This window comes from Choloepus didactylus, chromosome 4 (genome assembly GCF_015220235.1).
Source record: "Choloepus didactylus isolate mChoDid1 chromosome 4, mChoDid1.pri, whole genome shotgun sequence".
In the NCBI taxonomy this organism is placed as follows: domain Eukaryota; kingdom Metazoa; phylum Chordata; class Mammalia; order Pilosa; family Megalonychidae; genus Choloepus; species Choloepus didactylus.
Genome location: NC_051310.1, coordinates 152992717 through 153019194, shown reverse-complemented (window position 1 = coordinate 153019194; position 26478 = coordinate 152992717). Strand labels below are relative to the sequence as shown.

Sequence of the window (26478 nt, the reverse complement as noted above, 5' to 3'; positions counted from 1 at the left end):
GGGAACTTGGAAGTATGGAAAATGAGTAACAGTAGAAGGAACAGGCATGTATTTAAATTGCAGTACAAGACTGTTCTGGAACAAATGAAGGGTGATCACTTAATAGAGGGATTGAATTTGTCCCATTTAACCACTTAAGTACAGTATTAGGAGTAATGAGTGAAAGTTATGAGGAGACACATTGTAGCTCAGAATAGAAAATAAATCTCTGACAGAGAAACCTATCCAGTGATGGAATGAGATAACTTGGATGGAGGCTACTGCCCATCATGCATTTCGTCAGATATAGGCTGGGGAAGGGGTAGAGGGGATTCAAACATCAGATGCAAATTTCTTTCAACCCTGAAATCATGTGATACGCATTGAAGAAGTTTCAAGAGAAAAAGAAAATCTATCTAAGTAACTTCAATGATCCAAAATGTTACAGAAAATATACAGGTTAATTAGTTTTTTCACTAACATTGGTACAAATGAGTAGCATTTTCCAAGGGCTACTAGTTGAGAGGAGGACAGAGGGAAAAAGGAAAGGAAAAGTTGGACTGCAGCTGAGCCCACATGTGCCAGCCATGGATCTATAAATTATCCAACTCTATTATTTGAAGAAATTAATATTTTATTAAGAAGAGTGTGGAAACCTTCCATGTTCAGAGCCAAAATTGAATGGCTCCTTAGGATGGTTTCTGAAATGGATAGAATTATTTTGTGGTGGCTTTTTCCTTTTCCCTGCATTTTTTTCTAGATTTCAGCATCCATACTTTCTCCCAAGCTTCCATTGCTGCTGCATCATCAAGAAGCAGAGAACTAGTTGGATTAGTTTATTTTTGAAAGAAATTAATTTTATTTTTATCATGAGAAAACATATTTATTTTAGAAAAATTAAATAACAAATAAATGTGTAAGAAGAAATCTAAATCATCCTTACCTCATTTCTAAGGCTATTTTTTTTGTTTACATTTCTAATCTTCTTTCTCTTTACATATTTCATATATTAGATAGATATGAAAATTTTCAAAATTGGAATCATAATACATATAGTTTGTAAATATTTTTGTTTAATATTAAATCATGAGTCTTTTCCCATGACACCAAATATCCCTTGAAACATGATTCTTAATGGCTGCATGATATTTTATTTTTATGAATGTATTCTAGTTTAACCATTATTTTTGGGGGGCACTTAAAACATAATTTTATATAAATTTTCTGAGAGTCTGTGGTTTTTTTCCTTTAGAGAAAATTCTTAGAAATGAATCACATGTGCATGTGCGTGTTTGACATTTGTATGTTTGCCTGTTTCAATTTTGTAGCATGGTAAGTTGTCATTGGTTAGAGGTAACTGGAAGACAGTAGAGAGCACAGAGTACTGGATTTTGACTCAGGAACTGGCTATTATAGATCAAAAGTATCATTTCCACTTATGTAATAGTGTTACTGTGAGAACCTCATGACTTAGGGAAGTTCTTCAAATTTGTCGGATATATGATGAATTGCAAACTTGGTTTCAGTTTAGCTTTAGGGCACTGACAAATAGTTCATTGATTCTTTCCCCTTTCCCCTGAAATAAAGTAGATTATTTACTAAACTCAAGCAAATGCATTTCTTTCAACAGAGGCAAAATGAAAATGCAGCTGTGATTTTATGTTTTCTGAGAGGATGCCTTGTGTGTGAGAGGATTAGCTGGTGTCAGAATTGTTTTATGAATGAATGCTTTGTCTTCAAGTGTTTTCAAATATCTTATCCCACTGGGATTTGATTTCTTCATCTGAGTTATTTTTAGCGGAGAACTGGATTTGAACTATGCGTTGCTTATAGATCCCTTTTGCGAGATTGCCCTCCATCTATGGGAAGGCAATCCAGGGACCAACTGGGAGTTATTCCTGCATGGCTTAATATCTTTTTTATGGCCCCTAATCTTCTTTCTCTTGCCCAGCTTTTCTTAGTCTTCTCCGAAGTTGCTCCCAGAAGGCCTCCCACTCAGCCCTCCCTTGGGGCAAATCCAAATAGTCCTCCTTCTGGAGCCACCGGGCAAGGCGGTGGTAGCTGTGCAGCTGTCGCCTATCAATAGGTTCCAGGAAGAGCAGCAGGAGGCGAGCAGTCACAGGCCTGGCCACCAAGTGGTAGGTGGCGAGTCTTAACTCCAGATTGCACCAGGGACTGTCTAGGGCCTGGTGGCTGAGCACACAGATGATAGATCTGCTGCTCTCCATGCTGGTGGCAATAGTGTCCATCCTGTCCTGCCCAAATCCAAAGTCCCTCTCAGGCAGGCATAGCCTCAAGCCTTCTCCAGTTGGAAGAGGCTTCTCCAGGGCAGGAACCAGTTCTTCCAGCACCCAGGCTCGGTCCTGCCCACAATAGGATATGAAGACATCATAGTGGTACTGGCTTCTGGGGTGCCGGCCACCCAACTTCCACCACCAGGCATGAAACAGGGCCCAGAGGTAGCGGAGCCAGGGCCACTTAGGACAGCCCAGCAGTGCAACTATGATCAGCAGAAGCACAAGAGTGAAGCTGGTTAGAAAGCACTGAAGTTCAGGATCATGAGGGCAGTGGCCAGAAAGGAAGGAGAGCAGTAGAGTTTTTGAGTGGTCAGAAGCATTGGCCATACAGATTGATTTCTCCAGTCCATACACAAAGGACTTTGGGGCATGTGTTGCCCAAGGTCCTACCCAAGAGCTTTCACATTGGCAGGTGAAGGTGATATCTGAAAAATAAACATATTCAGGCATCTGGGGGATTAGCTCTTGGAGGCTGCTGTCCAGCCCCAGGGCCCATTCAGAGTTCAGCATTAGCAGCCGGAGGAGGCTCAAGCCCCTGAAGCTGGAGATGGAGAGGTTCCCAAGGTTCATGTTACTTAACGCCAGTACCTCTAACTGAGGCAGCTCCTTCAATAGCACCTCTAGCTTCACTGGGCTTGACTGATGATAGAAGCAGTCCAGGTCCCCCAGCTCTAGCACTCTCAGCCTGGGCATCCCAAATAGTTGCAGGACTTCTGAAGAATCATGATTAGACCAGAAGTGCAAATGCTCTAGGAGAGGAAGTTGTGAAAAGAATCTCTGGGGTTGACGGCTAGAGAAAATGTTGGAGTTGCAGCCTTGCAGGGTGAGGTGACGAAGGGAAGGGAAATGGACTGTGGTGTTGTCTGGATGCAGGAGCACATAGGTAGTTTGTAAGGTAAGGTTCTCTAAGAACAAGAAGGGTTCTCCACTGGGAATACGAAACTGGATGTATGTGTTTGCCTGTGCCTCCAAGCTGAGCAGTGTCAGAGGCCATGGAGGGTAAATCTCCAGCACCTCAGGAGAACCAAGCTGTAGATGGCTCAGTTTCTGTGGACCTTGGAGCTGTGAGCCTGAGAGATGCTCCATATTTGTGCCCAGGAGGTTCAGTGAGGTGAGAGCAGGAAGATAGGAGAGCCAGCCTGGCATCAGCGCCTTAATTTGGTTCCAACTCAGGTCTAGGGTCTTTAGCCACCTGAGTCCTCCCAGGCTCTCACTGGATATGTTGGAGATGTTGTTACCACTCAGCCAGAGCTCCTGGAGTTGAGGAAGAGAGGAAAAGGCTCCAGAGGGCAGAGAACTGAGCCCATTGTGGGACAGATCTAGCACTCTCAGGTTTGAGCTGACCAGCCCCTCTGGGAGCAACAAATTTGGGCCCAACTTATTCATTGATAGGTTGAGCCTCTGAAGTTGAGACAGGGCACTCAGGAATCTGGTGGGAAGTGACTGCAGGCCATTGGCATGAAGGCTGAGGAGTTCCAGGGAGTGGCAGTTTGGGAGTTCCCCATCCCCTATGTTTTGGATTCGGTTTCTCCCAAGGTCGAGTGCACGAAGCTCAAAATAGGCTGTCACATTCCCAGGCAGTATTTTTGCATCTGTAGCTACAAGGGAGAGGGAATCAAGATGGAGCAGTCCTGAGTCCAGGAGCTCTAATTCACTCAGTGGGGTGCCATCTAGTCTCAAGGAATGGATCTGGAGGCCATGCAAGGCTTTGACACCCACCCGACTCAGCTGCAGGTTGGCAGACAGATCCAGCACCTCCAGGAAGGGTGGCCATGGGCTAGAGCTGGCTGTAGGAGAGGAACCAGACACAAGGCTTGGGAAAAGCCCTTGCAGTTCCTGCAGTTCTGTGAGACAGCTGTGCCTTAGGGTCAGATGACTAAGGCTGATAGGCAACCAGATGCTCTGGCTATTATTCAGGCAGTAGCCTTGGAAGGAAAGGCTACTGAGGAATCTAAGGGGCTCCAGGGCATCTGGAGGGAGGAATAGACTCACGCAACAAGGAGCCGGATGCTCAAAGGAAAGGTGCTGCAGCTGGTTCAATCCTTGAAATGCCCCAGGTGAAATCCTGATGGTGCCCAGCTGCAGCCTCAGAAGCTGAAGTTTGGGGAAGTGTTGAAAGGCATCAGCTGGAAGGATGGAAATGGTGCCCTGGAGGCATAACCCCTCTATACTCTGAGGCACTGCAGTGAGGGTCCCAGCCAGGTCATTCACATTGGAGCATGATGCAAAAAGATGAAGTCCTGGGGCCAAGGAACAGACTGGGATGTAATAGAAGATGTTAGGCAACAGGGAGCTGTCTGCTATGATGCAATCAGGAGCAGTCCATGCCCAGCCAAAGCTTAGGCTCATCAAGGTCAGCAGAAAGAGAGAGAGGAACATGGAGGTGAACAGAGATCCTTTCATCCTTGGCACTGTTCCTAGGAAAGGAGTAGAAATGAAGAGGAATGTCAAACCCTACAAAAGCTAATGACTCCAGCCCAGGAATTTCTGATCCATATAACACCGTTAGGGGTTTTGGAACCTATTGGAGAATCAGTTCTGTGATTAGGATACTTGATCAATTAGGAGACTCAAGTTGAGCATACTCAGGTGTGCTCCCTGCCAGTTAGGAGCCAGTGGAGACCTGAAGAGAAAAGGTCACAAGAAGAGCCGGAAACTTATGATGGATCCCAGCAGAAAATATGGTAACACTTCCCAATTCTCCTGCTTGGGATGGTTAGCTCAAGTTTCTGAGGTCTTTGGGATGGAGTCCTCAGCTTATGAGTGAATTAGTCTGAAGACTAAGCAGAAAATAAACCTGTCTTACTACAGAGTGGATTGGAGGGAAAAAATGGTGATGATGCACACATAAAAAGACCTTAATATACACTCTCATTTGATACTTAAACATGTTATCTATATGTAATCAATTTTATTATCCTTATTTTACTGATGAGGCAGCTGTCAGAGAACTTGAGTGACTTGCCCAAGTATACAGAAGTAGAAAGTTGCAAAGTTAGGACAACAGTCCAAATTTTTCAGCCTCAAAGTTTCATGTTCTTTCCACTACAGTAGTCTTCAGACAGAGCTAGGGAAATATTTCAAGTGAATTCTACATTGAGCTATGGAAAATAAAGACAGTCTTAAATGTTAGTTCAGGAAAAATATAAAGAAGGTATATAGTAGAGAAAGTAAGCAGGGGAATGAAGAAGTTGAAAAAGTGATAAAGGAAACATGAAGTCCTGCTACTTTTGTGGTCGGAACACAGGGCTGGAGATAGGAGGGTGCATTTGATCCTCTCCCATTGTGAGGCTTCCAATTCCCCATTATGAAATGGGCAGTAATCAAATGTCCCCCATCTAGGTCCTGAAAACATGGAAAGAGGCAGTAGGCCAGATTGGCACTCCAGGAGAGATAGGTGTCAATTAACCACAAGTGACAGACAATTCTCTCCTGAGAGTGCTTGGTGCAATTTAGTAACTCATACCTTTGGAAAAAGGAAGGTTAGGCATTAAAACCATGGTCTTCTCTGTTTTCCCCTTGACGTTGCCATGAGGATAACACACCTGGGTGATTACAATAAAGCAAGCCCTAGGAGCACTGAAGCTGCCTTTTTCTCAATGTGCCATAGCTTCACAGACCATATACACCTCAGACTTTATGCAAAAGTTCAGTTGACCAAAAGCCTGAGGAGAAAGCCTGGGGATTCCTTATCTCTAGATAACTCAACCTGGCAAAATTATGAACTTCATTTATTGAACATGCTCAATCCACCTGATACTACATAATTATATTTCCATGACTATTCACTTGCATTTTTGAAGGGCTGTTTCTTGAGCTGACACTGCAGTTCCTGACAGTATCCAACAATGTGTCCTGTGTAAGAAAAGGGTTAAGTTTAGCTTTCCCATAAAGGTGATGTGGAATAGGGGAAATAGAAACTAAACACAACTAGCACAAACTGACTCTGTGATTAGAGGGAAAGAAACGGCCTCTGATGTAAGCCTAGAGTTGTCAGCTCCTTATCTGGGTAAAAACAAGTAACAACCAAGGCCACTGAAATGTGAAGGAATATGAGATGCAACCAAAGGCAGGTTAGTCAGCTTTCTCAGATAAACTGTAACCTCTGGAGTACCCAGCCAACAGGGAAACAGGGGAGGGACCTGTGTGTTAGGCTTGGAAAATAAATTGTGCTGCTTTTCCTTTGTTCAGCCCACTGACCATTCCATTTTCTTTTGGTCATGCACCCACTCTTGCAAGAACGACAATAAATTTCTTTTCTACTCCACAATCAGGTGAGCCTTTGTTTTCTTCTAGGTACAGTTCTGTTTTTAACAACTTGGGGGCTTGTGCGGGATCTGAAGCATTGAGGGGGAGCCCCAGGATGGAAAAAGGGAAGGCACACCCCACTGTTTGAGTGGTCTTAAATTCTGTCACTGGGGGCCCATCTATGACTGCTGGTGACACCCGTGATCAGACACTTAGGTCTGCCAATTATGGACAAGAAAAGGGGAAGGAAAAAATGTGCCTTGCAGTGATCAGGTAACTCTGTGCATAGACCAAGGTAAGAAAAAAAAGGACTATTAAGTATTGCCTTGATGGTCAGGACATTCTGATGAGTCTGAGGCTGTCCTAAGGGAAAGATGCCCAGACAAGACTCAGAATAGGGAAAAGAAGCAGTTGGCTGGCCAGGGAAAAAGGAAGGGAGTACCTCGGGGATAGTCTCTGAATAGTCCATTGGGGAGGATGTTAAAACATTGAACTGATAATGATCGGACCAAGGGAAAGGATAAAAGGAAAATGATCAAATATTGTTGTTACATTTGGGGGGGTGGGGACGCATTTTGCCGCCCAATGTTTTCTGGCCAAAATATGGGGCAGATGATTGACTCTGTGCCGACCTCATACTTTAAGCTAATGAAAAGAAACCTTTTTCCAAGGAGGAGTCTAACTATGCCATGTGCTGGCTAAAGAACAAGAACCTCCCTTTACCTCATGAAAGATAAAACTCCGGACCCAAAATCTAAGTCTGTAAAATCTAAACCCTGAGACCACTTATTAAGCCTTCCACCTCCCTGTGTTTCGCCTCCTCTCACAGGGCAGGAATTGCCAGGCTCTGAGGGCACAATAGAACATTCCCAAGTCCCTGGGGAGCCAGAAGGCCAATCAGTGCCAACTGCTCCACCAGAGACAACCACCAACTGTTAAGGAAGGAATTGGCACAACATAAAACATACACACACACACACACACACACACATATACAAAATTTTCCGTTTCTAAAAACTCCTAAAAAGAGAAAGGTAAGGGGATGGAATCCCACTAAGCCCCTATACCCTTTAAGAGGAAGTACTCAGAAATGAACCCTGATGACCCTGTGCCCAGGGAATGTTAAAGATCAGCTATGTGAAGGGGTCTTGGCCTGATATTCAGAAAAAGATCCAGAAAATGAATGGATGGCTAAATAAGCCATTGGATGAGTTATTAAAAGAGCCTTAGAAAGTACTTGTAAGAAGGGGGGAGAAAAAGCAGAAGCAGAAAGCCAAGGTCATGATGAGCATGGTTGACCACATGGTCAAGGAAAAATCAGGAACAAAGCAGGGAGGAGGCAATAGAGGCAAGATAAAGAAGTAGTTGGAGCCAGTTGGAAAGAAGGGAGAACACAAAACTTTGCAGGGTGCTATCACTGTGGGAAACCTGGTTATTTCAAAAAGGAGTGCCCAAGTCTAAAGAAGGAAGAGGGGGTTGGGGAGATTTCTGGGATTGGTGGGGTGCTGTGGATTGTGGGTGGACTCGTGCATCTGGAGCTAGGGGGCTGTGCTGGGGACTGTTGGAAGAGGAGCCTGGTGGATCAGAGTGGAGGGAGGGGAGATGGAGGCCTTGAGGGGGAAGCTAAGATGAGCACTGTTGCAGGCTCCTGTTCTGGACCTCCCCTCCCTCAAGGGGACTTTCTGTCTGTTTGTTACAGTGGATAAAAGAACAGCCTTAGGGGTACTGACCCAAACCTGGGGAGGCCAGAAAAGACCTGTAGCCTTCCTTTCTGAAAATTTGGACCCTGTCTCTGGAGGGTAACCTGGATGTGTCTGGGCTGCTGTGGCAGCCACTCTCCTGGTGGAGGAAAGTGGGAGATTAACCTGTAAAGAAGCATTGGTGGTCAGCACCCCTCATCTCAAGGGGCAGGGAAATAGCTGGCTAATTCCCAAATCTCAAAGTGTGGGGTGATCCTAATGGAAGAAAAAAAAGTCCACGAGGAATTGGTGAAACAAGTGTTAGCTAATCTACTCTTACCTAGAAAAATATCGGTGGTGCATATAAACAGACACCAGCAAGATGATACTTGTGAGGCAAAAGGCAATAGATTGGCAAATGAAAAAGCTAAGAAGGCCTCTCTCTGCCCCGCCTTAAAGCTTACGGTTCTAATACCCTCTATTCCCAAAAAGTTTGGGTCTCTACATTCTCAGCAAAAAAAAAAAAAAAAAAAAATGAAGGAGCTGGAGCAGTTAGAAGCAACCTTAAATAATGAAGGGAAACAGCTCCTCCCAGATGGCAAACAAATGTTAAATAAACAAATAATGAGGGAGATATTAGCAGTTTTACACTGGGGGAGTCATTGGGGAGTATAGACCATGTATGATCTGGTTCTTAAGCATTTTAAATGTGTGGGCCTTTATATTGTAGCTAAACAAATATGTGAATGATGCATAATTTGCCAAAGGGTTAATAAAAATTCCTAAGGAAACAAGTACATGGGTGAAGAGAACCAGGCCTCAAACCATTTCAGAGTATTCAGGTTGATTATACTAAAATGCCCCCAGTGGGTTGGCTAAAATATATCCTGGTTCTTGTAGACCATCTGCCAGGATGTGTGGAGATGTATCCTCTCACCTCAGCCACAACATCAAGAACTTCCAAAATCATCCTAGAACAAATCGTTCCCTGCTATGGGTTAGTGAAAAATATAAACTCAAATAATGGTAGCCACTTCACCTCCTGTGTATTACAAAATATTATGCAAAGCTTAAATATTGCACGGGATTTCCACACATCCTGGCATCCACCATCCTCAGGGAGGGTGGAGAGAATGAATCAAACCTTAAAAAACAAACAAACAAAAACCCCCACATCTTTCTAAAACAGTCTTGGAGACAAAGTTACCCTGGACCAAGTGCTTATCCATAGCCCTATTAAGGATTAGAACTGCCCCTAGAAAAGAACTGGGAATTTCCCCTTATGAAATGCTTTTTGGTTTGCCTTTTCCCAGGAAGACTGGAAAACTCCCTTCCCTAGATTCAAAAGATCTCTTCCTTAAGAATTATATACTGGCTTTGTCTTCTACTTTATCATCCCTCAGGCATTGTGGTTTGCTGGCCCAGACCCCACCACTTAAACTTGCCATACATCAACACCAACCCAGCAGCTGGGTCCTGATCAAGTTATGGAAGGGATCCAAACTTCAACCAGCCTAGGAAGGACCCTATCAAGTCCTGCTGACAACTAAAATGGCAGTCTGAACATCAAAAAAAAAGGCTGGACTCACTATACCTGAGTAAAGGGACCAGTACCTGAGCTGGACAATAATTACCCAGCAACTCAGCCCAAATCCTGGAAAATAACTTCAGTCTCAGATCCCTTGAGTATCACTCTAGAAAGACAGTAACTGGGAGGGTATATTGGGAAAAGGAGAAGGAGTGGGTCAAACCCTGTATTTTACTAATACTACCAAAAGCTAACAGATGAGGGGTTTCAGGCTCAGCCTAAAAATGAAAATAATTATATTAATTATGGTGTTTCCAACAATAAGCCTTGCCAAAAACAACTTAGTAATAATAGTAACCAAGGGCCTAGAGTCCCAAACCGTGCAGTTTGATGCTTGCCAGGTAATACCTGCAGGAATTTAAAACATCAGTGTGAGCTAAGTGGGGGAAAATAAGTAACTTTGTCCAGGGGTAGAAATAAAAAAAGTACAATGTCATTTTCTTTTGCCCCAGATTAAAAAAAAAATGTATGGTGGACCACCTAGTATAAAGGGCGGACTGCAGAGGCATGGGGAAAGTGAAGCTTACTAAATAATAATAATAATAATAATAAAATAACTTTTTACCAAGTTATTGCCCCACTGGACTGCACAAAACTTCAGTGCAACCCAGTAGTATTAACTGTCAAAAAAGCAGATAGCCTAATTAACAGAGTATGTAGAATGGGAGCAGATGTCACTGGTGAGGACCCTCTGGGAATGTTCTGTATACAGGTCCTCCCCCCTGCCCCAACAAATGCACTACCAAAAATATCTTCTTGAGTCAGTCAGCAGCATCAGGGAAAACTTGGCTGGAGATCAGCTCCACAGTAAAAAGTGATCCCAAGGTAATCAAAGTATTCAAAGCAGAAGACTGAAGTAAACCATAGAAATAAAAACAGGTTATAAAAACACAAATGCCTGGGTAAAATGGGTCAAATATACAGTCCAGAGTCTAAACAAAAGTGATTGTTATGCTTGATCAACAGGCCAACCCACTGCCCAAGTTGTGCCCTTTCCATTAGGTATGGAAAAGCATGAAAAGGAGTTTAAGTGTATAGTACTCCTTTTTCAAAATGCTACTCATGGTAAAAATTGTAGCATGTTGTCCTCTCTTTTCCCTCCAGTCCAGAAAGAAAATATCAAGGCTGTACCAGCTTCTCAACTTGGTCCAGGAAACTACTCTGCCTGTCTCTCTAGATGGTAAGAAGGGCTCTAGGATCTTGATACCATGGCCTTGTGTACATGAGTGTGAAACGTAAGGACAGTGCTGGCAATTTCTCCAGTTTAACCATACCCTGTTCAGACCTCTGGTGGCACTGCAGAAAAGGCATCCTCAGGCCAACCTTACCTGAAAAGTTGGCAGGGAACTGTGCTCTGGTTCAATTGGCTATCCCATTCACCATGGCATTTAAAAAGAAAAAGACAATGCAAACACAGCAAGGGAGAAAGAAAAGAAATACACCTGGCTCCTTTGATGAATGAATTTACCTAAATAATACAGACGTTCCCTGGGGAATCCCAAATGAATTTAAGGCCAAAAATCAAGTAGCTGCAGGATTTAAATCATTTTTATTCTGGTGGGTCACTATTAAAAATGTGGATTAGATTAATTATATATATTATAATCAGCAAAGATTTATCAATTACACCCGAGATGCAGTTAAGGGAATAGTGGGACAGTTAGATGCAACTAGCCGAATAACATGGGAAAATAAAATAGCCCTAGACATAATACCAGCTAAAAAAGGAGGTGTCTGTGTTATGATTGGGGGTAGTTGTTGTACATTTGTAACCAATAACATGGCACCAAATGAAACTATCACTAAGGCTTTACAGGGTTTAACAGCCTATCTGAGGAATTAGCAGGAAATTCTGGCATTAACAACCTACTCATGGGATGGTTGAAAAACTGGTTCAAAATAATTGGAAGGAGGAGACGGGGAAGATGGTGGCATAGAGAGGCGTGGAAGCTAAGTAGTCCCCCTGGAACAACTAAAAAAAACCAGAAACAACTAGTAAATAATCAAGAATAACTGCGGGGGCCAAACGAGACCGTCCACTCATCATACACCAACCTGAATTGGGAGGAATGCCCAAGAACACAGCATAAAATCTGTAAGTAAAACCTGTGGATCCAAGTCATGAGGCCCCCTCCCTCATAGCCTGAGCTGCAAAGCCTCGTGGTGCCAGAGAGAAGCTCTCTCCCAGCAAGCAAATATAGCTCAGCTGAGCTTCAACTGGGGTTTTAAGTAGCGAGTGTGAACTGCTCACTACAGGTACCAATCCCCAAAAAACAGATGGAGGCTTTGGGTGACGACTGACCTTGGAGAGCTGGAGGGTCGCCTTGGACTAGGTCTGAAGGGGACTATCTGTTTCTTTTTCAGCTCAGTGGAGAAAGCCCCAGTCATTACAGTTCCCAGTGCTGTGACTCAAAGAAAGGTGGAGATAGCACAAGCAGAGAGAGAGACCACTGAAATGCTAATGACCTCCCCCTAGGGGGTCTATCTTCTCTAAGAGGAAAGGTGTGGGGCCCTTTTGCATTCAGAACCAGACCCCAGAGTCTGGGGGAACACAGCCATACCTCCTCACACCAGTCAAGAATTATAGGCCAACAGGCACCACCTGCTGGGCAGAAAAGCACAGTGACCTGAGGCATCACAGGAACTAATTTTCTAAGGGACACCCTCAGGTAAACTAGATACTGAATATTTCTTCACTCTGGGACCTGAGCCTGTTCTGGTCTGGGAAAACCTGATTGGGGTAACCAAGGAAAACATGCCTAGACAACAGAAAATTATAATCTACATTAAGAAAAACAAAGTTATGGCCCAGTCAAAGGAAAAAATGTACACTTCAACTGAGATACAGGAATTTAAACAACTAATGCTAAATCAATTCAAAAAGTTTAGAGAAGATATCGCAAAAGAGATAGAGGCTGTAAAGAAAACACTGGGCGTACATAAGGCAGAAATCAAAAGTTCAAAAAAACAACTAGTAGAATATATGGAAATGAAAGGCACAACACAAGAGAAGGAAGACACAATGGAAACATACAACAGCAGATCTCAAGGGGCAGAAGAAAACACTCAGGAACTGGAGAACAAAACATCTGAAGGCCTACACACAAAGGAGCAGATGGAGAAAAGAATGAAAAAAAATGAGCAACGTCTCCGGGAACTTAAAGATGAAACAAAGTACAAGAATGTACATATCATTGGTGTCCCAGAAGGAGAAGAGAAGGGAAAAGGGGCAGAAGCAATAATAGAGGAAATAATGAAAATTTCCCATCTCTTACGAAAGACATAAAATTACAGATCCAAGAAGCACAGCGTACTCCAAACAGAAGAGATCTGAATAGACCTACACCAAGACACTTAATAATCAGATTATCAAATGTCAAAGACAAAGAGAGAATCCTGAAAGCAGAAAGAGAAAAGCAATCCATCACATACAAAGGAAGCTTAATAAGACTATATGCGGATCTCTCAGCAGAAACCATGGAGGCAAGAAGGAAGTGGTGTGATATATTTAAGATACTGAAAGAGAAAAACCACCAGCCAAGAATCCTGTATCCAGCAAAGCTGTCCTTCAAATATGAGGGAGAGCTCAAAACATTTTCTGACAAACAGACAATGAGAGACTTTGTGAACAAGACACCTGCCCTACAGGAAATACTAAAGGGAGCACTACAGGGTGATAGAAGACAGGAGTGTGTGGTTTGGAACACAATTTTGGGAGATGGTAGCACAACAATGTAAGTACACTGAACAAAGATAACTATGAGTATGGTTGAGAGAGGAAGGTGGGGAGCATGTGAGACACCACAAGAAAGGAGGAAAGATAAAGACTGGGACTGCGTAACTTGGTGAAATTTAGAGTATTCAACAATTGTGATAAAATGTACAAATATGTTCTTTTACGAGGGAGAACAAGCAAATGTCAACTTTGCAAGGTGTTAGAAATGAGGAGGCATTGGGGGAGGGATGCAATCAACGTAAACTAGAGACTGTAACTAACAGAATCATTGTATTATGCTTCCTTTAATGTAACAAAGGCAATATACCAAGGTAAATGCAGATAAGACGGGGGGATAGGGGAGGCATGTTAGACAATTGACATTGGCAGTGTTGTCTGACTCTTTACTCTGCTTTGATTTAAGGTTATTTTTCCTTTTGCTGCTTCCTAGCTGTCATTTTTCTTCTTCTTTCTTTTGCCTACCTTCTTTGACTCTCCCTCCTGCCTTGTGGAAGAAATGTAGATGCCCTTATATAGATAGTGGTGAAGGTAGTGAACACATAAATATATGACCATACAAGGAACCATCGATTATTTACTTAGGATGGAATGTACAGTGTGTGAACAAAACCATATTAAAAAAAAATGGGTTGATGACAAAACCTCAAGGGCAATATACTGAGTGAAATAAGCCAGACACATAAGGACAAATATTGCAGGGTCTCACTGATAGGAACTAATTATAATATGTAAACTCATAGACATGAAAATATAAGGTACCAAGATATAGGACGCAAGATGTGAGAATAACTAACAGTGCCTAATGGTGCGCAAATGAGATGGAAAGGAGAAGCTCAGTAATATATGTCACCAGAAGGAAAGTTGGAGATCAAAAGATGGGAATGTATAAAACTGAATCCTATGGTGGGCAATATCCATGATTAACTGTACAAATATTAGAAATCTCTTCCATGAACCAGAACAAATGTATGACAATACAATTAGAAGTTAATAATAGAGGAGCATATAGGGAAGAAATATATACCTGTTGCAAACTATATACTACAGTTAGTAGTATTTCAACATTTTTTCGGAAACAGTAACAAATGTTCTATACCAACACTACGAGTCAACAATTGTGGGGGGTTGGTTAGGGATATGGGAGGATTCGAGTTTCCTTTTTTTCTTTTTTCATCTTTTACTTTATTTCTTGTCTGGAGTAATGAAAAGCTTCTAAAAATTGAACAAAAATTAAGTGTTGCTATGGATGCACTGCTGTATGAGGGTACCAGGGGCAACTGATTGTACACTTTGGATCTTTGGATAACTGTATGGTATCTGAACAATCCCAATAAAAATTAAAAAAAAAAAATACTTGGAAGGAGTCAGACTATCCATCTTAACTTCCTTTGTCATTTCAGCTGGGGTACTCACAGCAGCTGGATGCTGCATCATCCCACGTGCTGGAAGATTAGCTCAAAAACTCATTGAAACTGTCCTAACCAAACAAATGCCCATGCAGTATAAGCAACCTATACCCCCTCAAAGAGGAAGACCCCTATGATAAAGAATGTGAAAAAGCTCTTAACAAATTTGAAAAACTAAAATGTGAAAACTAAAAGAAGTTTAAAAGAAAGAGGAGGGAAATCTGTAAGAAAAGGGTTAAGTTTAGCTTTCACATAAAGGTGACATGGAATAAGGGAAATAGAAACTAAACACAACTAGCACAAACTGACTGCAATTAGAGGAAAAGAAAGGGCCGCTGATGTAAGCCTAGAGTTAATGTCAGCTCCTTTTCTGGGTAAAAACAAGTAACAACCAAGGTCACTGAAATGCGAAGGAATATGAGGTGTAATCAAAGGCAGGTTAGTCAGCTCCCTCAGATAAACTGTAACCTCTGGAGTACCCAGCCAATGGGGAAACAGGGGAGGGACCTGCATGTTAGGCTTAGGAAATAAATTGTGCTGCTTTTCCTTTGTTCAGTGCATCAACCATCCCATTTTCTTTTGGTTGTGTGCCCACTCTTGTAAGAATGAAAATAAATTTCTTTTCTATTCCACAATTGGGTGACTCTTTGTTTTCTTCCAGGTACAGTTCTGTTTCTAACACCTGTTATCCTTGAACTTCCCTCTCCATTCTATAATCTAGTGAGATTTCAGGGGCTGGAATAGTTACAAGATCTCAGACCAAGGAAACTCAATCTCCTTGGGGCAGAGAACCTAGGAATACAGAACAGTTCTGGGCTGTGGAGTAGGATCAAGGCCCAGGGATGGTCTTGTGTCCTCAGGAATTCAGTTTTGATGGCGTTACATGGAGACATTGCTTAGATTGTCCATAAATGATAGGGAATCATTTGGCTGGCTAAATTATGGCAAGCTTTAACTCCAATGCTTTCCATAATTCTTGCCTAACCCCTGCCTACTTCCTGGCACTTGGCCTCCTCTAGAAAGAATCTCTATGCAGGGGAGATTCTACCTGTTTTCTCTCCTCCCTGTTGATCTCCACTACTTCTTCTCCCACCTTGTCCACAAAGCTTACCTGGCACTGGGACAGCAGTCTATCTGTGTATGAGCAGAGGAAATGGAGATCAGTGGAGACAGAGTTGAAATTTTTCAGGATGGGTTCTCTCTTACCTTCTCCTGCAGCAAAGATGTAAAAGTCTTTTCTTCTGCTTCCTTTGACCTCACTCACACATAGGTGCATCACCGCTGTTACTAGATCAAAGGTTGAAATCGCTACAGCAAAGAGGCTATTGCTTTGCAAACTTCTCAAGTTCTCCTAAAACTGTATCTTCCTCTCTCTCTTTTCCCTCCCAACAGAACTTTTTTCTATTCACGGTTTCCTCTTTTCCAGTGTGACCTGAGGATTTCAGTTCTCTTTACTTTTGTATCACATCCTTCTAAGGTCTTAAAGCATAAGTACCATCTCCACTTATCTGGAAGAGTTTTCTTCTTTGCAATAATATCTTCACCAAATTCTACCCTTTTCCCTGCCCAGTCCTCCTAGCAATCTTAATATTAAGCTCCTCTGTAGCTGGAAGATTGAAGCGAGACCCACAATCTTACTGTGGGGAACTCAACCTTCAAACTAGGGTTGTAAATGCAAAGTAGAAGTAAGAAGAAAGGGAAAGATAGACTCTACTTGAATGATAGGATCTTCTTTTCCAGAGGATTTAGCCATCAAGAAGCTTCTGGGAAGGTAGCCTTGAAATTAGAACTGTAGGACTGGGTAATATAATAATATAGTATCCCAAAGAGAGGAGGGTCCTCATTCTGACTCCTATAGGCTTGACTTGACTGAAACCCTTTTTGAATGCCTTGTTTTCCTACTGCTGTTCTTAGAATAACAATTGTTTGATTATGGAGACATTGAAATTGTTCTCTCATCTCTTATCCAAAGTGTTCATTTTTCAAGTTACAGGTGAATTGCTTTTTTTTCTATTTGAGGATTGGGGAAAAACAAATTTATGTTTACTCTTTCTACACACTCTTGAGTTTTGAGTAAAAGATTAGTCTTAGTGGTATCTCTATTGTTTGCTTATTAATATTTTTTGTCTTGTAAAGCTCTCTTACCCACTAAATCTGTCTCTCTTGCTGTTTCTTCCAATATAAAGATTTGCTAAGAGAAGTATCAACCTCCTAAAGTAGGAGCACTGAGAGAAGGGGCTACTTATAAATTTCCATCATTACAATTACTTCCTTATTTGATTGCCCAGTACATTGGTGGCAGAGTGTGTTAGCTGCATATGAATGCTCAGTTCCCTAATCTTCCTGTTTAATACAACCACAAATCTAATTTTGTGGTAATGTGCCCAAGCTTAAAAAAATAAAATGTTATAGATTACCTTGTAGATAGGTGTGCCAGTTTGGATATATTATGGCCCCCCAAACCCCATTACCTTCGATGCAGTCTTCTGGAGGCAGACATATTAGTGTTGATTAGATTGGAATTCTTTGATTGAGTGTTTCCATGGAGATGCGACTCAATCAAATGTGAGTGAAACATTTGATTGGATAATTTCCATGGAGGTCTTACCCCACCCATTCAGGGTGGGTGTTAATTGGATCACTGGATTTGTATAAAGGAGTTCACAGGGAGAGGACCTCAAAGCAGCTAAGAGTGACATTTTGGAGAGCAACTGAGAATGACATTTTGAAGAGCAGCTGCAGTTAAGAGAGGACAAAATGCCCCAAGAGCAATGCCATTTTGAAATGCAACCTGGGAGCAAGCAGCTGTCAGTCACGTGCCTTCCCAGCTAAACGAGGTTTTCCTGATGCCAATGGCCATTCTTCAGTGAAAGTACGCTGTGTTGAGGCCTTACCTTGGACAACTTTATGGCCTTAAGATGGTAACTTTGTAACCAAATAAACCCCCTTTATAAAAGCAATCCATCTCCGGTGTTTTGCAAATGGCAGCATTAGCAAACCGGAACAATAGGGATCATTTTGTGACACCCTTCTGATCAAAGAATAATGTCCATGGAATACAGGTTGGCCTCTTTCATGCTGTTTGAAGCTTCAGCAGCCATCCTCAGTTAATAAGGTGACCTTGAAGATGGAAAGATGTACTAAGAGGTATAGTTTTAAAAAGTCAGGGGAGAATGAGTCCCTGATGAAATCTTAAAACTGTCTACTTGGGAGTGCTGTGGACTGTCTACCTCTAAAGCTTTTATGTGAGGGAAAAAAAACTAAACATTTATTTTGCATAATATGCTGTTACTTGGATATTTTATTATATTCAGCTGAATCTGAGTCCAATATATACAACATTTCTGGGTCCCTGGATAGATCTTGAATTTCCTCTTTGCCTCCATTGTTCAAATGGATAAAATGGGAGACAGTAGATTATTTAATGAAAATAATTATTATTTCTTCCAAAGTTTAAGCTCTGGATTCTTTGCACCTTTGAAGAAACAGCTGAATGCCCATTAGAAAATGGTTCTGTTTTTAATTAGGATGATTTAAAATAGATTTCCTGAAAGATAAATGGCTTACATTTCTTAAAAGGGATGAACCTTTGAAATATATTTTTAAAAAGCAGTGATGAAGAAATAGGTAACCAAAACCTAATAATTCAAACTCTTTTAATGAAAATTGGCTCTTGTGCTAGTGGTAAGGAAGGGGTTCTGGTGAGAGGTAAATGGGAGGTTCCCTAAGGTGAACTTTCCTGTTTAGGAAGATTCATTAGGTATTCAATCAGTTGTATGTTTTGTCCCTGCATTTCTTTTCTTTACTTTCTGTTCCAATCATCTAGAATGAGAACTGCAAAGCCAGAGTTTGCTACCAAGACCTCTCTCTCTTTTAGAGAGAGAGCTGGATTCTGAATGAAATAGAAGCACTAGAGAGCCAAATTTACTCTTCTTCATAAGGTTATTCAATTTTGAAAAGTCTTTGAGAAGCTATGGAAAGCCACAAGTTGTAAGACAGTAGCACTATCTTTTCCTTTTACACAAGGGAGAGGAAAATACAGTTAAGCAGTGTGTCTAAAAGTTTTGCTCTAAATTGTGTATCCCTTTCCAAATACTAATTTTTTATTGTCCTTTTTTTAAGTTAAAGTACAGATGTTTATTATGGAAAAGTTAGGCTAACAGTAACACAAAAGAGGAAAAAAGGAACTTGTCACCCATAATAGCATTGCATTATATTTAAATAAAGATTATATTATAATCATGTTTCCTTGTCTGTTCACTTAATAAGAATAAACATTTTACATATAAAATATTTCTTGTAATTAATCTTCATGTAATGTGTATAGTTATTACCTTAAGATAATAGACAAAAAGTCCTTTTAAGCGTGTCTCCTACATTCACTTCTCCTCTCTATTCCTTTCTGGAATATGGCTCTTTAGTCTGCAGAGCGATGGGGTTCTTCTAAAGGCAGCTACATGCAACACAGCTATAGTGCCCAGGCAAGCAAGCACGGTGCAGCAGAAAGCTTACTAACTTTGAAGATTACAAAACCGATTCCTTTACTCACCATTTGTGTGACCTTGGGAAACACACTTGGTTTCATTGGGTATCATCTATGAAGTGAGCATAAGAATCTATATCTATATCTATGTCTGTATCTATATCTATATCTATAATTATATCATCTATATCTATATGGCAGAATCTTTTCCTTTCTCTTCCTTGTCCTTTGCTTTTAAGGGCTTTAGCCCTATAGGATTAAGGCCCACTCTCACTCAGTTTGGACACTCCTTCACTAATAACATCTTCAAAGATCCTATTTACAAATGGGTCCACACCCATGGGACCAGGGGTTGGAACCTAAACATGCATTTTGTGGGGGACATGATTCAATCCCCAGCAGTTTGGTTGTATAAATAAATTTTACTTTGTGAGAAAATTAGTTACAATTGAAGGAAATTTAATGTCTGGTCAGCTTAACACAGACTTAAAGGCAGTTAATAAACACTATAACTTGTATTTGAAAGTAGAAAATACTGAGTTTCCATTTTCATTTCCCCTAAGGAAACCCCTAACCACTAACCCTGCTCTGTTCTATTGAAAATTTAAATTCTCAGAAAATAAAGAACACTAGGCTATTCCTAAGTGTCTCTCTCCTATTCTATCTCTGTTTGGGAATGCAGTTGGGCTTTGATGAAATGCCATTTATAAATTATAGTGTTAGATCAAATAATTTAATACCATGGAAGGGGTGGTGAACTGGTCATAGTGTTTGGGGTGATAAGAAGAAACAACTTAAAACTGACTGCACAAATGTACTAATTAGTAAAGCAAAGGAAGGAGCTCTGAGATAATAGTAGAAATATTGCCTGCCTTGATTACTTGCTCTTGAGTTCTTTGCTGATCTCATCTCAAGAAACTTAAAAAGTCATATAACCTGGAAAAGGGCATAAGGTTGGAACACATACTCAATAGACAAAATAAGGGAGAGATATGTGGCAGAGGCCTGAGAAGTAAGATTGACTAAGGAGCTTGACAAGTTCTCACAATCAAAGGAGAACATAGTTTTTCTACCCAGGATGTCATTTTGAACCAAATAATCCATCTATTTCCCAGGAAGCTGCTCTAAGACAAAAACCCTAAAAGGAAAATTATATGCATGTGCTAGGGTTACACTGTGGATTTTCTGAGACAGATCTATTTTTGATTAGTTAACACTAATTTAATTTTGTAAAATACCATCATGGCAAATCCTTAAGATTTTATTGAGATTTTTTATAGCAAAAGTTTGGAAACAATTTTATGTCCAACAAAAGAATTGGTGGTGTATGGAAGGTAAGTGTGGGAGTATTCAGCATCCTTACCCCTGATTGCCCAAATATTAATTCTGCAACTGTCACTATGTACAGTGTTGGCATTCATTTTCCTTCTAAGCCTCCTCCTGAAAATTCCTTCTTGTATCTTTCACAATCCAGCTCCAAGCTACTTGAAAGGAATACTTACCTTCCTTCTAGGAAAATGTTCATCTCACCACATAAAAATTCTTAATTCATACCATATTAGTTCAATGGAATGTCATGGTTTCTAAAAAATGATAGCTATAAAAACCTGCTGTAACACTGAAACTCATTTGATGCTATATTAAATAAAATGGAAACATAAAATTCAAATAGTTGTGTTAGACTGATTGAATTCTGGATGCTTTTTTCCTTTAACATTTTTAATTAATGGTATTATAACATATTTCAGCAACAAGTAGCAATGAACTATCATTTATTTTTTGAACTCAAGTAATTTATCCCCAACCATTTTCCTCTTCAATTTTTTAAGAGGAGTTACTCTGTTATATAAATGCAATTAACTGATACATTAAGTTCTTGGTAACATATCATTTAGGTAAAATATTAGGTGACCAGAATATCACATTTCCAAGCATATTATACATTAAATTAGAATCTTCCCCTCAGGTGATTAGAATAAGGTAATATGAAAAGAAAATAATATAGGGTTGATATCATTATGCTAGAATACTCTCATTTCAAGGGTTTGTTTATCAGGAATGACCCACAAACAGAAAATGCATAGAAATTTTCCTACTTTTATTTACAACCAGTGAACCAAAACAAACATAGTTATCATTTTATTGCTTCCAGAACTACCAATTTAAATCCTCAAATAGAATAAAGGAATTTTTATCACAGATTAACCATATTAAAACTATCCAAAAAACACTCAAATGTGGGCATTCCTTAGTTAATACATAGTTCAAGTGCTAAAGAGGAACCCAACAGTTCCATTTAGCTATATATTCTAGCCATTGTAAGTGGTCCTATAGATGCTTAATTTTATAACTTGATGTAGTCAATATCACTAGAGGCATATTTGAAGATTTAGATAATTACATAGTTCTGATTGTTAGACTAGACTGACCTGATCATGGAAGACTCATCTAGTATGTGTCAGATTATGCTAGAACTCCACAGAACTTTCCTCAAGGCTGCTTTTATCTCCTTATTCTGGAGGCTGTAGATGAGGGGGTTGAAGAGTGGGGTCACCATTGCATTGAACAAGGTTGCGATTTTCTGCATTCCAGCAAAATGTCCGAGTCCTGAGCTTACATACTTGACCATCAGGGAGCCATAGAACAGGGATACCACAGCCAAATGAGATCTTCAGGTGGAGAAGGCCTTATGTCTTCCCGTGGCTGAAGGCACACACAACACAGCTAATAAGACAAGAGTATAAGACCCAAAGATGAATAGGAAGTTACCAAAGATAACTAATGAACTTAGAGTGTAACAAAGCAGGTGGGTTATTGGGGCAGAGGCACATGCCAATGCAAATAATGGCCCTGGGTCACATACAACATGGTCAATAATGTTTGGAACACAGAAGGGCAACTCAGATATGAGAGCAATGGGGATCAGGAACCACAGGAAGCCACAAAACCAACAGGTAATGACTAGTTTGGCACAGAGATGTCCTGTCACGATATTAGGGTAGTGCAAGGGATGGCAGATGGCTAAGTACCGATCAAAGGCCATGACAGCCAGAAGGAAGCATTCAGATGTGACCAAGGAGAAAAATAAATAGAATTGTAGGAAACAGCCAGTAAAGGAGATGGTGCTCGTCTCTGAGAGGAAGTTGACCAACATTTTGGTCACTGTAGAAGAAACATACCAGATCTCTAGAAAGGAGAAATTCCCCAGGAATGTGTACATAGGGGTGTGGAGTCGCTGGTCACACCACAGTGCACAGACAATGGCCCCATTCCCTGTTATGGTCAGAACATATGTTGTAGTGAAGAGTGAGGAGAGGAGGACCTGAATCTGCCACTCACAAGAGAAACCTAGGAGCATAAATTCTCTTACAGAAGCAAAGCTGGCAGCTGGCTCGGAGACATTCATTGGCTCAGTAATCTGCAAGGTCAAGAGATATATTGTTATCAGTTAGGACTAGTTTAAAATGTGTTCCTTTTTAAGAATGAAGAAAAGGTATTGGGCATGGAGACATTTTCCTAAAGAATCATCAGTTATGAAGAGAATGCAGTCTACCTTTTCTTGGCCATATACTATGAGCTTAGGGCATAGCAAGTAACTGCCAGCACAGAAACAAACTTTTGCTTGTTTTAAATCTCCCCCTTACTATGATACCATGAAAGAACTCAATAAAGTTAAACTCATTGTTATCTTTTTTGTTTGTTTGTTTGTTTTTGTCTTTTTGGGTGGGCAGGGATGCACATAGTTTCTGTTTAGCATGTAACACAGAATTAGCCCTTGATAAACGTTAGTTTCTTATCTTAAATTCTCCAATAGTGCAAAAGACTCAAGAAAGAAAATTTTAACAATAATTTGACTATATACATCTCAGTAAAAGACACTATGTAACATATTTAAATATTCAAGGACATATTTTACAGTAAATTGTTGGTTATACCTTTAAAACCAATTATTCTGATTTTTTTTGTTGTTCCTTAAGTTTCATAAAAATGAAAGCCCATAATGTTACTTACCAGCATCGACTTTTTTTTTTTTTTTTAACAAGAAAACCCACAAATTTATTCTCTTACAGTTTGGGAGGTCAGAAGTCTAAATTCAAGGGGTTGGCAGGGCTGCATTTCTTCTGGAGGCTTCAAGGAAGGATCCATTTTTAGGGGCTGGCTGCATCCCTTGGTTTGGGGTCCCTGCCTTGCATCATTTTGAAGTTTGCTTCCATTACCCCATCTCCTATTACTGGCTCTGACCCTCCTGCCTTCCCCTTATAAGAACCCTTGTGGTGACATTGGGCCTACCCAGATCATCCTGGATATTTGCCCCATCTTGGGATCCTTAATTTAATCACATCTGTCAAGTGCCTTTTGCCATGTAAGCTAACATATTCACAAATTTTAGGGGTTAGGATGTGGACTTCTTTGGGGGCCATTACTCAGCCTCCCACATGCCTCCCTCATCAGTGGTGATCTGCAGCATCAACTTTTAATGTTGTGGTGCTGCAACATCCCTGTAAATAACAGTGGCTTTATGTTTTTCCTTAACATCTCAACTGTACAGAAATTTGCAAAAGGAAAACCAGGTACAGGACTTTAGTTTTGAAGATTTTTAAAATGAAATTTCTGGATTGGTTTTCCTCATGGGCTTGTATAAAAACTAAGAAAAATGATCCACTAGAGAAGCTAGATGACAGTAGTCAAAAACTTCCCTTTGTCAAAAATGAACTCCTTCATTCCATATTCTCATGGAAAAGATGCCAGGTATCTGAGTTCTATGAAGCTTTTTTTGTGGCCATATGTAGGATATGACCCCAGAAGTCATGAGGTCTTACATTCTGAGCACAAACACAAAATTTTCAAAAGGAGTCCTCCACCAACCTATCTCACACCACTCTGGAGTGTCCTTTAGAATGATTAGGTGAAAACTATGTTTGTGGTTCTTTCATTAATATGCACTCCTTTTAAAATACCTTAAACCAGGAGCAATAAGAAAGTATGGACTGAATGGAGATTGACACAGCAATGCTCAAAAAATGAAGCTATCATGGTTTTGATTTGGTTCAGATCTCTAAAGGACCCACTTGGTAAATCACATGCTTCTGCCTTTGGCTAAATGGAGAAAGTTTTAATGCTGCGCAAAAATTAAGAATGCATGTTTTAAATCACATGTTCTCCTGGGAGTTGGCCTCTATAGCATCAGGAAAGTTTTTGTCCAAGCCAATGTATTTTTAAAAAGTTAATGATTACACATTCTCTGAGGAATCAGTAAACAGCAGTGACAACTTCTCTGAGGCACCATTATTTACAAATAGTTTACCCATCTGGAATACAGATTCCAAAGAGTTTTCAGAAGACACAGTTTGTAGGACAGTAAGACACAGTGTGCCACCAAAAGTTCTGATACTGAAACTCAGAAACGTTTCAAATGTTACTGTATATGGGTTGGAGGTAGGGTTCGAGGTATGTGGAGAGCCCAGTGAGGAAAATGTTGAAGTATAGAACACCATACAATATTGACAATAAAATTTGAGTATTTAGAAATGACTTTAAGAAGGACAGTATGGAAGAATTTTTAATGGGTGAGGGAAAAGATCAAAAAGTAAGAATATTTAAGTCAATTGACCAGAATAGTTCAGAGGAACATGTGACTTCCCAATTAATAGGAAACACATATTTATTTTCACTGATTAGGGTGCTTTATATTTGGCATTAGAGTCTACATAGCATGACTAAAATGTCCAGATGAGAATGGATGTTCATACCATGCAGTGTAAAATAATTGAAGAGATCAAGTATCTTATGCTCTAGGAACACTGGTCCGTGGAATACAGACTGAGGAAATCAAAACGCAAACTCTTGGCATTAATAGACTTAAAAAGGAAAAAGATTATTCAGATTATTCTTTACTACCTCTTATCTTGACTACTTTGGTCCTTAGAAACTCCTAAAGCATAGCTTTGATCTTATTTGTCCTCACCAAAAAACATCAATGGTTTTCATTATTCATAAAATAAGACCCCAAATTCTCTGTAAATTGACTTCAAATTACTTTTCCTGTCTTATCTTCTCCTACTCCTATTTACAGATAAATTGAATAGCATTTCATTTTCTGAATAGCTTTAAATTTCTAATATTCATTTCTTTGTAGTCATTTTCTCTATATGGAACTCTCTTTATTGCCATCTACACCTGCAAAATCCCCACCTATCCTTTAAGATCCAGTCCAAATGCCATTTTTTTCTATGATGCTTCCCCTTAATCCCCTAACCAAAAGCCCACTTTCCATTTCTGACTTTTCATTTAAACTTCTTTGTATCTTTCTCATGATACTTATTGCAAAATACTTTATATTATGCTTATTTGTGTACTTGTCTTTCCTAATTCCAAGATTATAAGTTCTTTGAAGGCAGAGAATGGGTATTATTCATCTTTATTAAAAAAGGAGATAGAAATACATTGCATTTATTGGTTTACATAAAATATTTGTTGAATAAACAGCAGTCTTCTTTTTTTATTGTATCAGTTTTATTATTTGTAAAATCCACTCTTGGTTCACCCAAGTGAAAAAAAGACAGCTCCAAAGAGCATGAAAACATGACACTATGTTTACAGATGCTAAAGAAATTCAGAGGAAGGGAGAAAATTAGATGGGTTAAAAGTGGTATGGGCTATGAGAGACTTCTTAAAAAGCTCATTGAAGAGATGGCTGGAATGTGACCTAGGGAAGTGCTACCTGAAGTGATCAGTTGACCAGCGCCATCTATAAACTGTTACCATCCATGGTAAGTACAGAAATTAAGAGTAAGTATTAAGAAACTTATAGCAGATTAATTTTATATGTGTTGCATGTAGAAATAAAAATGTGGACTTTAATTTTTGTATTTCAATTTCTAGTTATTCTTTTTTATTTTACAAAACTACCAGTCTCCAATGAATTAGGAAATAAAAAACAGCTGGCCATTCACCTTAGATAATTTCAGAAGCAGTGATTTAAAGAACAGGTAGAATTTTATTGAAAGAGGGGGGTGTTCTAAGTAGGAGAAACTTTGTGGGTGAAACCTGGGTAGGAAGGGT

General features: G+C 40.2%; 2 protein-coding genes across 2 annotated transcripts; both read right to left on the bottom strand.

Moving 5' to 3' along the window:
* Positions 1–945: 945 nt before the first annotated feature.
* On the bottom strand, positions 946–9432 carry LOC119532921 (toll-like receptor 11). Its single transcript, XM_037835153.1, has 2 exons — positions 9411–9432; positions 946–4693 (listed from the first exon to the last, which is right to left on the bottom strand). The coding sequence occupies exons 1-2, from the start codon at positions 9430–9432 to the stop codon at positions 1908–1910; spliced, it is 2808 nt and encodes a 935-aa protein (XP_037691081.1). The 3' UTR covers positions 946–1907.
* Positions 9433–22087: 12655 nt separating this feature from the next.
* LOC119533470 (olfactory receptor 11H12-like) lies at positions 22088–22636 on the bottom strand. Its single transcript, XM_037835506.1, has one exon. It carries the CDS (start codon positions 22634–22636, stop codon positions 22088–22090), a length of 549 nt encoding a protein of 182 aa, XP_037691434.1.
* Positions 22637–26478: the final 3842 nt, after the last annotated feature.